General features: G+C 28.9%; 1 protein-coding gene across 1 annotated transcript in view; it reads right to left on the bottom strand.

Moving 5' to 3' along the window:
- Positions 1-12,523, bottom strand: part of Cdk5 (Cyclin-dependent kinase 5) — a 65,803-nt gene that overhangs the window by 34,339 nt on the left and 18,941 nt on the right. Inside the window, exons 4-7 of the mRNA XM_067282438.1 lie at positions 7,945-8,062; positions 706-801; positions 549-623; positions 370-466 (exon numbers count right to left, since the gene is read on the bottom strand). Of these exons, the coding sequence (XP_067138539.1) occupies positions 370-466; positions 549-623; positions 706-801; positions 7,945-8,062 (386 nt within the window). The remainder of the gene's footprint in view (positions 1-369; positions 467-548; positions 624-705; positions 802-7,944; positions 8,063-12,523) is intronic.

Raw genomic sequence — 12,523 nt, 5'->3', positions numbered from 1 at the left:
AGTTAACTATTATATTATTAATGCTAGATTTTGCTAAACTTTATTATCTTATTTAGACAGTTAAAAAACTCAATAAAAAGCTACAATATCTTATAATAATAAATGTAAAATTACTACTAACATTTTAATATATTATCAATTTCAAAGATATTAAAACTTGTGAAATTGATGATGATTAAGTAAGAGTTAAATCAATTTATTTTTTTTACGACTAATAATGGAATATGTTTAAAAAAACAAAATCAATGTCATAATTCTGCTCTCTTTTAAATAATTCATCAGAAAAATTAATTTTTCTTAATAAGTATAGACATTGATATTTCAGTCCTTTAATTAATATATTAGAAACTTACATTCATTAATACTAACCAGCAAATATACATCCTGCTGACCACATATCAATCGAAGTTGTATAAAGTTTTGCTCCAAATAAAACATCAGGCGGGCGATACCAAAGAGTTACTACCTATAAAATTTAACTGATTTAAACATATATTTTAATAATACTAATAATATAAATGTTAACATTTATTTATGTGAAATGTTACCTCAGCAGAATAACAACGAACAGGAATACCAAAAGCTCGGGCAAGACCAAAATCTGCTAATTTCAATTCTCCATTCTAGTTAAAAAATATATTTTAAAATCCACATTAAGTGTATATTTAAAACAAGTTTTATATTTTGTTACAAAATCATCATTACCTTATTTATCAGGAGATTTTGAGGTTTGAGATCACGATGCAGGACATTATGATTGTGACAAAATGCAAGCCCTCTCAGTAATTGGAACATGAATGACTAAAAACATTATAATAAAGAGGTATATACAGTACACAGCATTTTCTGTAACAAAGTTCAAAGTATATAATTCTGTAATAAAATTCAAACTATAACAAATAAAGTGTGATTCGAAATTAATGTAATTGAAACTATTATATGTAGAACCTGACATGATAATTTGTAATTAAATTAATCAATACTGAGGACAGTTTGAATAAAATAAGCATATATTGTTAAAGATTTCACAAATACAATTTAATTTTTACATTAATGTTTGATGCTTTAATGTTTTTAATTCTATTGTTAATAATTTTGTTGTACTGATGATAATATTTTCATTCTAGTATGTCAATTTAAATACATGAAACTGTAATTTTCATTGAATACTGTATTTAAAAAGGGTTTGAAGATCAACTAAACTGCTACTTTATGTGAAAAGTTTATAATGATTTAAATTTTAAAAAATATAATTAGAAAATAATTTATCAAATTCATTCTATTAAAACAATATTTAATTTGAATGTCTTTTTTGATTTTTGAAAACTAAAATTGAATATTAATTGCATATTACTCAACAAAAATTAATTGATATTGTTTCAAATTATTTATGATATGTGCTATTTTTTAAATAGTAGAATGCATATACATCAGAGTTAGAAACATATTTAGAGCCCAGAAAAAGTAACAAAAATATCTAACTATTGAGAAAAGTCACATAAAATGAATAAAAGCAGTAAAAAATTAGCCATAGTAAAGAAAGAAAATCTTGATTTTTGTACACTTCTATTGATTTTTAAAAAGAATTTCTTATCATCGAGACTGTTAATTTAAAATTTAATATCAGAAAAAGATAGTACTATCATTGAAAAAAATCACTGACTCAAAAATTTTTAATTAGATGGGATTTGGCCAATACCCATTTCCACATTTCTGGATTATATTTCCACACATAATAAATAATGTATAGACTAATACATATTTTAACTGGATGAAAATAACTATAGACTATTACTATAGAAAACACCTATCACAAACTTTTCACAAAATAATTTAAGCCTAACATAAATCCTACATGATCATGAATACTGATTGTTATCACATGTACTGATTATTTTTTTATTCAGTCATATACTGTTCATTATGAAAGCTGATACAAACAAAACACAGACTACTTTTATTTATTGCTTAGGAATTTTGGTAAAGAATAATGACATTAATGTAGATTTACAATGTTCTGCTTGTTTTTGGCACTTGTCAACTTCTTTCTTCTGAATTTTTTCTTCATTTATTGCACATTTTGCTCCTTCAAGCACAGCATGTGCAAGGTTTGCAAGATCAAGGTAATATGTAACTGTTTTAGCTTATCAATTGCTGCCATTCTTGTTTTTTTCTTCTCCTTGACATCTTTTTCTATTGAATAATGTTTTTCTTTTCTTGGAACAGTACATCCTCATTCTTTTTCTGTTCTTTTCTGTGAATTATTCTTTCTTACTCTTCTTGTTACTGCAACTGTTTTTTTTCTCTCTCACGCTTCCAAGTAATTGCAATTTTTATAAGCAATAACATTATACAATGTTTGCTAATCAACTTCCTAGTAATTGGAACCAAATATGGACAATTATATATTTTTAATGAATCTTTAACAAAAATGTAGCATTTAATGTCTTCTCCAACATAAAAGATCTGTAATTCTACAATGTATGCAATGAAACAAAGAATGCCATTCTATGTCAAAAATGCACAGAAATCAGACATTTCTGTGCGATAAACTCAGTGATGACTAGCCATCTTTAAGTACCTTGAAATAACAGTGTCTTTCATGTCTAACCAAAATTGAATATAAATCTGAAAACAGTCTTTATAGTAGAGATTAGCTCTGTAATTGTAGATTTATCCTTTCCTGAATACTATTGGATGGTGTTCATTTTTTCAAATTTATCTGATGTAGTCTGCAATTCAACAATGTCACAAGATGTATATACAGTTTAAGTTAAATGTATTTGACACAGATGAAATAAATCCTTGAACTTTTGTTTATGCTTCCATGTTTCAAAAAGGTATGTTAGAGACTGACAACCTTGATGACAGATTGATATACTTTGCAAAATGTTTCTTCTTGTGATTTCTGGAGACACCACAGCTCAATAATATCTCTATTTCCATCCTTCTTTAATAAGTCCTTCTTAACCTTACACTTTCCTGTGTTCATAAAAAATGTTGCCTCAGTTCACACACTAAGGAAAAAAAGGAAACAAGAGTATGTTAAAATGTTAAAATCTAATGTAAGCAAACTATTGTAATGCAGCATTTGAAGCAACAAGAAGCTAATAAACCAAAACTTGTATCAAACATTATATTAGCTTACACTACACATTACTTCATTCTGTATCTAAATTTCATCATTATTTGTGCCAGCAATGACAGATCAGATTTTTTGCATTCTTCATCAAAATTACCTATACAACACAACATATTGGGCATTGGTTTTTAGCATTTTATTATTATTTTAAATATATTGTAAAATTTATAGAGGTTTGTGTGAGTGTTGTAACATTATTAAGTAATCTCTGACTTATATGAGGGTGATTCAAAAAGTAAGGTAACAAGAGCTCTCCTGTACAAATTTTATTTCACAGGCAGATATAGTGATACAGATTATTATTGTACTGGTACATATTATTTTTCAACATAGTCACCATGGTTGTCCAAACATTTATTCCAACAATATACAAAGGCATCAATGCCAGCAGAGAAGAAATCTGCATCAAATCCCTTCAGCCATGCCATGATGGCTTGCTGAACTTCCATATCAGTTTGGAATCACCTACCACCCAGATGCTTCTTCAATGATTTGAATAGATGGAAAGCACAGGGTGCTAGGTTGGGGCTATAGGGAGGATGTTCCAGTACCTTCCACTTGAGGCACCATAACAATTCAGTTTGCTCAGTTTGCACATCTGTCCTGCCTTTATTGAACTCAGTGCACCAAACCCACTCCTGTTTTTGTGACATTACATTACCACTGTACACCTCAACAAGTTGACGATGAATTTCTACTGGCGAGTTGTCCTTCAGACCGAATCACACTATGCACTTTCACGTTTGACCATGTTTCCATGAGTGCAGCCATCTTCAAAATGATATTGCAAGAGTCTGACGGAACATTTTCACCATCTAATGCATGGGTGATAAAGCTGTGGTCTTCTGCTACTGCCCTAATGGGAAATTCAAACAACAGAAGGAATATGACACCCGTGAGAGCTCTTGTTACCTTAATTTTTGAATCACCCTCATATATTTTATATGATTACCTAACTGATGAAGACCATTTAACACCAGGGGCCAAAATACATTTTAGGCCGCATATAAGGCAGTAACAATTTCAATTGCGTGATAACCCTTCAATAAAATTATTTACTACATATTTGTATAAAGTATATTGCATTAAATATAAAGGAATTAAAAGCTAATTAAATTAAATATATGAGGGTGTTATTTTTCAAGCTTTTATGGTCCATAAAACAAAGACAATTGTAAATAACAAAATGAATTTATTACCAAAAGTTAGGTACAAACATGGTAGGTACTTTTTGACATAATCACTGTGAAGATCAAGGAATTTGTCTATCTGTGGACAAGCTTTGAAATCCCCTCTTTGTAGAATGTTGCCGTCAAAGACTCAAGATGGGCCTTAACGTTGTTTTGAAGATCGTTATTAGTCTCAAACCTCTACCCTCCTAGCCACGTTTTCAGTTCAGGAAAGAGGTGGAAGTCTTCACACATTAAAAACTTTCAAGCTGGATGGAAGTCTTCACCACCTTTAAACATCCAGTGCATGGCCCCAATTTAGCACCAAGCAACTTCCACCTCTTTCCTAAACAGAAAAAGTGGCTAGAAGGGCAGAGATTCGAGACTAATGATGATCTTCAAAATAACGTTAAGGCCCATTTGGAGTCATCGGCGGCAACATTCTATGACAAGGGGATGGAAAAGCTTATCCACAGATATGACAAATGCTTCAATCTTCATGGTGGTTATGTTGAAAAGTAACCATGTTTGTACCTAACTTTTAGTTTGTTTGTTTGTTTAGTCATAGCAATGCAACACTTGGGTGATCTGTCTAAGGGGGTACCTTCCAGGAGGTCTTTTTAAGGGAAACTGGCCCCTATTTAGACGTTATGGACGTGGAGAAAACCCAGAAAACTCCACTTGGCCAGCCCATCCGAACAAGGCGTGAACTCACAACAGAACTCCCAGTGTTCAGGGAATGAAGACCGCTTGGCCACTGATGAGCCCCTAACTTTTGGTAATAAATTCATTTTATTATTTACACTTGTCTTTTTTTTATGGACCATCAGAGCTTGAGAAAAAAAGCCTACATAATTTAAAGGTAATAATCTTTTATATTGCATTTTAAATAATAAAAATATTAGGAAAGAATTAAAAATTATTTTTCAATTTTTTAGTTTTAAACAGAAAATCACATGCAATTGTACACACAACTAATTTGTAATATAATACATACATCAGAAAACTTTAATTTTTTAATCTATTACATAAGGATTTTCTGATATAATTAAACTCTAATGTGTAATTATTTATTTATGCTTTGATTAGTTATTCTATTGCATTGAGGATTTTTTACTCTCATTTTTGTTTAAAATAAATTAAAGCATTAAAGCTGATCATTTTAATTTAATAGTATTTGACAATTTTATAGAATTTTCAATCTATCATTTTTGGTATCAAGTAATAGTTTCATAGCAGCAAATTAATTGAATTTATGCATTACAAACAATCAATCAAAATATAGTATATGACTTTACTCTGCTTTAATTATGAAAGTATTATCAAAATTTTAAGATTAAAAAATTGTAGTAACTGAATAAGAAAAAATAACTGTAAAACTAATTATATAAAGTTCCTAGTTTACACTAGTAACTTTTCATAACTAATGCAAGGAAAAAAACTATTTACTAAAGAATGACTATGATTTGAGCTTCCATCCATAATAATAATTCCTATGGTCACAATTATTTGAATATATACAAAAGTACAATCAACTTCTAAAGTCTCCTATTTTATTTCTCAAAAAATGGTAAACATAAAGACATGAAACATGAATCATTTTTCAATGAGTCCCTTTGCAACATCACAGGTTTTTCACTCTGGAATGCTGCTACAAAGGATTCTTCAAAGGTATACATACTGAAAGACAGTGGATGCTATTGCAGTACAAGATAAAAATGTTTGTCCACAAATGGTATCCTTCAGATTTAGAAATAGCCAAAAATCACTCAGAGAATGGTTAGGAGAGTAGGCAGCATGAGAAATTACTTCGATTTTATTCCTTTTGAATAAGTTCTGCAACAAGTAGGAACAATGGGCTGCTGCATTGTCCTGATAAAAGCAAGGCTTTTTGGAGATGTTTTTGATGCATATAAAGCAGAAATTTTTTCTCTAGGACATTTTTGTGTGTCCTTTCTGTTAATTGTCATACCCTTTGAAACACAACATAAGAATAATCTCTTCATCATCTTAATAAACAGAAATCAACACTTTTTCAGTACAGACCAGTGCATAAAATTTTTTGATGGGAAAGAGCCGTTGTTTTCATTGGGATGATTGTCACTTAATCTATGGATTGAAGAATGAGATAAATGTTTCATCCATGGTCACAATGGATGGAAGAAATTCACCATTCATTGCAGTGCTTGACAAACAGTCACATGATTATCTCCAAGCTCTGGAATCTACTGTCAAGTTAGCCCACCAAGATGATACCATTGCTATTTTCAAATCAGTACATAGAATGTGTTAGAAAAAACCCAAATAGATACTAACCGTATCTGCAAAGTATTCAAATAGTTATAATCAATCATTTTAACCACTATTTCCACTTGAGCAGCTCTGTCCTTGGACTGGCTGTTTCAAAATATTTTCACATAAAAAATGCCCTTCTTATAACTTTCTCACTCATAAACATAAATTTTTCACATCCATAATGCTATTTCCACATGTCTCTCTCATCTGGTGATGAATCTGAATGGGTTTTAGACCACAAAAAGAAGAAACTTGATGATTATATGCTGTTCTTGGAGTGTGAATGCCATCATGTCCAAAACACACATATAAACTAGTAGTGCTACATTACACTGCTGTAATTGGTTTGTTACGGCAGCAGTTATTTTTACTATCATTAACCATTCTTGAGAAATATAATAGAAGACACAACTTAAACAGGAAACTTAAACATGAAAAGCTTTTCCATTCCCTTGTCATAGAATGTTGCTGCTAATGACTTGAGATGGGCTTTAACATTGTTTTGAAAATCATCATTAGTCTCGACATTAACTTAGTACATAACAGGGAAAAAATTTTCCTGTTATGTACAATTTGGTATCCTTGCAAGTGTATCCTTGAGTATCCTTGTCTTTGGTTTTTTTTCCCCTTCTTGTTTTGAAGTTGTTATAGATTGCATCATTACTTGGATTTACTAGCTTAAGAATTATGTTTTTTATTTTAATGTTGTTGTTATAATATGTAATAAATTTGTAAGTTTAGTTTTGAATAAACTGAGATGCTTAAATTCAGTAACAAAAATAAAATTGTATGAGATAAAATGCCATCAATAATAAAAAATTTTTAAGATATAAAATGAGATATGTTGATGAATACTTCATTAATCCTTTAAAGCTGCATATCTTGTATGATGTGTATCTTAGGAAGCCATAACCAATTTATTGTTAACAGTAAAAATAATCCAAAGACCATCTAACTACAGTTAATAACACACATTATGAAAAAAGTAAAGATAATAGTGCTTACATATTAAATGTCTAAATTTTCTTCAAAAGTTGTTTATGTTAGTTTAATAAAATTTGATGTTTTAAAAAATTTATTTTGTTACAAATTTTCATGATTTTCAGAATTTATGATTTAACTTTTAGAACTATTAGAAAATAATAATAAATAATTGTGTTTTTAGTACAGAAAGAACAAGTTTATAAAGACATGAATGAAATAAATAATGAAATGTGATGTAAAACCAACAAATTATTTGAAATAAATACACTATATAAAGTAAACAAGCACTTTAATTTTAAAAATTAATAAAATAAGATGTAATCTATAAAAATATTTTTCTTGTTAAAAACTTACTTTAACAACATCAGGATCAATTTCTCCATTCAAGCTATCAAAGTACTTTTTAAGGTCTTGATCACAATGTTCAAACACTAATGTTAATTTCTTTTCACTATGTAAAACATCATGTAATCTAAATTGAAAAAATATTAATTTACATAAAATTATTGTTTCCACTTTAAAAATTTTAAAAAAATATTAAAGGAAAATGAATAGAATATTAATTAATGCTTTTCTTTCTAGTAAATAAACATTGCTTAAAACCCACAAAATTTCTTAGTAAAATAAAAATATTTTCAATACAAATATTAAAATCACAAACCTGAAAGAGTTATAATTATAATTACATTAATTTTTAAAAATAATTTCAAAACAAAGTACAGTAAAATCTGTGCAAACTAGAATTGCATGGTACCAAGTATTTTTTCTGGTTTGGCAGGTATTCATTTTTAGCAGGTTTCAGTGTTCGTATTATTTTTAATCTATAAACTACATCAGATAAATGTCATACATTTACATTCACTGGGCTCCAATTTTCAAATTGCAGACCTGTCCATCCACCTGCCTGTCCTTCGTTAATCTAGAGAATGAAGTTAGATTGATAAAAATCGAGATCAAATATGAAACGTATAAGGATTTGAGACCCCAATTAATTACATGAACTTATGATCGGGACCAGAAGTCACATGATTTCAATTCAAAATCTTCTCAAGAACAGAGTTAGATAGGTGACCAGCATGACTCAGTTGTTATCAGGAAAAGTATGATGTACAGGGGCAAGATTACTAAAATCAAAACAAGATTTGGAAGGCTTAGGGGGCCAGAGACCCCAATTAACTACATACTAACTTCCAGCTTGACTGGAAGTCACATAATTTTTTTAAATTAAAAGATTTTTAAAAAATTGCAGCTCAGCATCGTGGCAATGCCACAATAAATAACTTCTCATTTTTTTTAATAGTAAAATCACTTTTACATATGTAAGAACATTTTATCACTAGGCTTAATTCAAAGTGATTCCAACTAAAGATGGATGTATTCTAATGCAAGAATCAAGAACTATTCAACTGAAAAAGTTTTCAGTTTCCAAGAAATTGTTTTAAGTACTCAAATACTTCTTGGATGTGATCCTTATGAGCTCACACAACTTGAACTTTTTGGTACTTGAACAAGCCAATTCAAGTACCAAAAACTAGCATCTTGCTTTGCCATCACAACTTCATCATTATAGTAATACAAGTTATTCTGTGATCTGGCTTCTTGAAAAATTTTAATAGTCTAATTAATTGTATACTTCAATCTCTGTAATAACCAATATGTTAATCAACTTTTTTTAAATATTTGGTACTAGTTAGTTACCAATTAATCCATAAAAGACAAATTGGTAGCATTGGGTTACCTTGTTTTCATTATTTTTAAGAATCACATTCATTATTTGTTCTTGAGAACTTAATTCTTAGAAAGTCATTCCATTCTCAGTAATATTTGATTTCACCCCCTGGTTAATTTCAGCAAAAACAAATATTAACAAAAACCTTGTGTCCATATGTCTCCTTGTCATGTAATCTTCATTTCTGACAACATTTGAAATTGTTCTTAGAACATAATTTGTCATATGGTAACTGTTATACCTTGAAGGTGTGATTTTACTTATTTGTCTACAAGTGGAATCTTATATTCTACTACTTTATTCACATAATATTAGGTTCTTCATACCCATTTCTACAATAAGCCATAAACCTGTCCATTGTGGAAATGGGTATGAAGAACCTAACATTATGTGTATAAAGTAGTAGAATATAAGATTCCACTTGTAGACAAATAAGTAGATAATTAAACAGTTTTAACATTTTTAATACTTATTCGAGTCACTTAACTGATAGGATGATAATTAAATATCGTAACTTATCCAAAACAGAACCTGAATGAAATGGGAAACCTGCCTGAATGGAAAAAATTTCTTTGTTCCAAAGAATTTTTCCATTTAAACAACATAAAAAACTACAGTTAATGAATGAAAATTTCAAGTAATAATTGCCAATTTGAATAATTTTCATTAAATTTCTGAAAATACATAAATGATTCCAAAGCCAAATAACAATTTTCTAAAATGAAATATACAGTGGAACCTCGCTTAACGAGCAAAATAAATTGTGAAAAAATGACTCGCTTAATAAGCAGATTTTCTCATAATGAGTGGCTAGGAGAGAGGAAGTCCCTGATTGTGCTCCCGCATGCTCCATGTAGCACTCGTTCAGCTAGCATCTTAGTGTTGCTTATGATCACACATTTTTCCAAACTTTTTCCAACACATATTACGTATAAACACCAACAACCATAGCCCGTTATATAATAAACATGCCAGACAATATGCCAAATTCTTGGGCTACATAAAGGCTATAATTAAATATTAGAAATTAATTAATTTGACTAGAAGTAGGCTGTTATACTGCCATCTCGTATTAAATTTAATGACCAATTCCAAATTAAATTTTAGAAACGTCTGAATTAAAAATTATTTATTTATAATTATTAAATTTAATATGAGATGGAAGCATAACTGCCTACCTGTAGTCAGATTAATTAATTTCTATTATTTAAGTATAGCCTTTACAAAGCCCAAGAATTTGGCATATCATTTGGTGTGTTTATCAAACATATTATCTGTGATTTTTTTCGTTTTCTGCAAATTGAATTTGCATTTCAGATTGGTTCATTCCGCGCTAGAAGAAAAGATGATGATTCATGCTCCTTAATAATGTTTATTGTATAATTTTCTTTGAATAAACATTATACATAAAATATTTGAGTATATTTTTCAGCGTGGAATGCATTATTGTATTTTACATTAATTTCTATGGGAAAAATTGTTTCACTTAACAAGTGTTTCGCATTAAGAGTAAGACTCTGGAACGAATTATGCTCGTTAAGCGAAGTTCCACTGCATAATAATCATGAAAATTCTATTTTAATATATGAATAAAAATTTAAACATTGAATAATTTGAAAAAGACAAATAAGAAAAATTTCTTTTTCTTTTACAGTCTATAGTAAGAATATAATTAGTTTTTGACTTATATAAACTAAGTTATGTAATTTCAGAATTTTATAAAAATATCATTGATTTGGATCAGCATATTAAAATAATAAGCATTTACAAAAACAGTCAAATGTTAACAATAGACTTTCTTTTCTTATGTGCTACTCTGCTTCGCTACTATCTCTAAGATTTTTAACTTTTATGATATATAGCTATTTTTTATATTAAACAACCCAAAACCCGATATATATATATAGATACATAGCCAAACGATCGCCTTAAATACTTGGGCTATAAATCTGCTAAGCTTAGCAGATTTATAGCCCAAGTATTTAAGGCAATCGTTTGGCTATGTAGCTATTTTTCTTCCTTTTTTTTCCAGGACATTATGTAGTTTTTGTAATTTTGAAGTATCAGAGATACATATGTAGAAGCAACATTTTATTAGTTATTTCCAACTTGCATCAAAAGTTATCTTGCAGAAGTCTGAAAGGTATCTCTTGCATTTGTCAGGGAATGACTATATGCATTTCTATTAAATACAAGAAAAAAAATTATTCTGATATTCAAAATGTGGTTTGTTTAATTCCAGCTAAAACAATTTACATAAAAACTATATAACATGCTATAATTTGCTTAAAATAGCAATGATAAAATTATACATAATTAATATTGTAATTTTGGCAATAAATAGAATTTAACCATTCAAATTGTGAGAAATTATGATGTTTAGTCCTAATTTGTAGAGTTGAAATCAATCACACATCTAAATTTGTGTATTAGTAAGTTAATATTTAATGTATACATCTAGTGTTAAGTCATATAATTTAGTTTGTAAAAATGAGCAAAAGAATCTCATCAATTTAGAAAAGGAACAAATTTTGGCTAGGCATAAAGAAGGTATCAATTTTATGAAAAATGAAAGGTGATTAAGTCATAACAGATACATTATAGTATAGTTCATAAAATAGATTTGAAATGAGACTGAAAGACAGAAGTAAAAAAACAGAAAAATTTGACATCACACTCAGAACAAGATTTTTCATTTGGATACAAATGAAAACTTGTCACAGAAAAATAAAAGTAATGCTAAGACTCCCTTCTAGAAAAACAGACTTAAAACTCATAACAAGAATGAAAATATCAACTATACAAATACAAGAGTTAGCCTCAGCTTAAACAAAAGTATATTAGTAAGTGTTGAGATGGGCTAAGGGCAAGGCAAACTTAGGATTCAGACTAGAGTAAAACTTTTTTTTTTTTTTTGGACCAAAGAAGAATTTAATTTGGATCTAACATCTAAACCCTAATAATCATTTCATGCCCTCTAATAATCTAATAATCATTTCATACCATCAATGTCTAAAACCATTTGGATGGATAATCCAAATGGTTTTAGACGTTGATGGTATGAAATGATTATTGAAACACTTTCAAAGTATAATAATTTGTAATGCAATTAGTGTTAAAGAAAAGTAACATAACATTTTTCCACCATGTATGAAGTCTAAAGAATACCAAGAAATATTCAAAGTTAATTTGGAACAATTAGCA

The sequence above is a fragment of the Centruroides vittatus genome, unplaced genomic scaffold (genome assembly GCF_030686945.1).
Source record: "Centruroides vittatus isolate TY-2023 unplaced genomic scaffold, ASM3068694v2 contig_955, whole genome shotgun sequence".
In the NCBI taxonomy this organism is placed as follows: domain Eukaryota; kingdom Metazoa; phylum Arthropoda; class Arachnida; order Scorpiones; family Buthidae; genus Centruroides; species Centruroides vittatus.
Note: the sequence above shows the minus strand (reverse complement) of the source record. Positions and strands in the feature narration are given on the sequence as shown.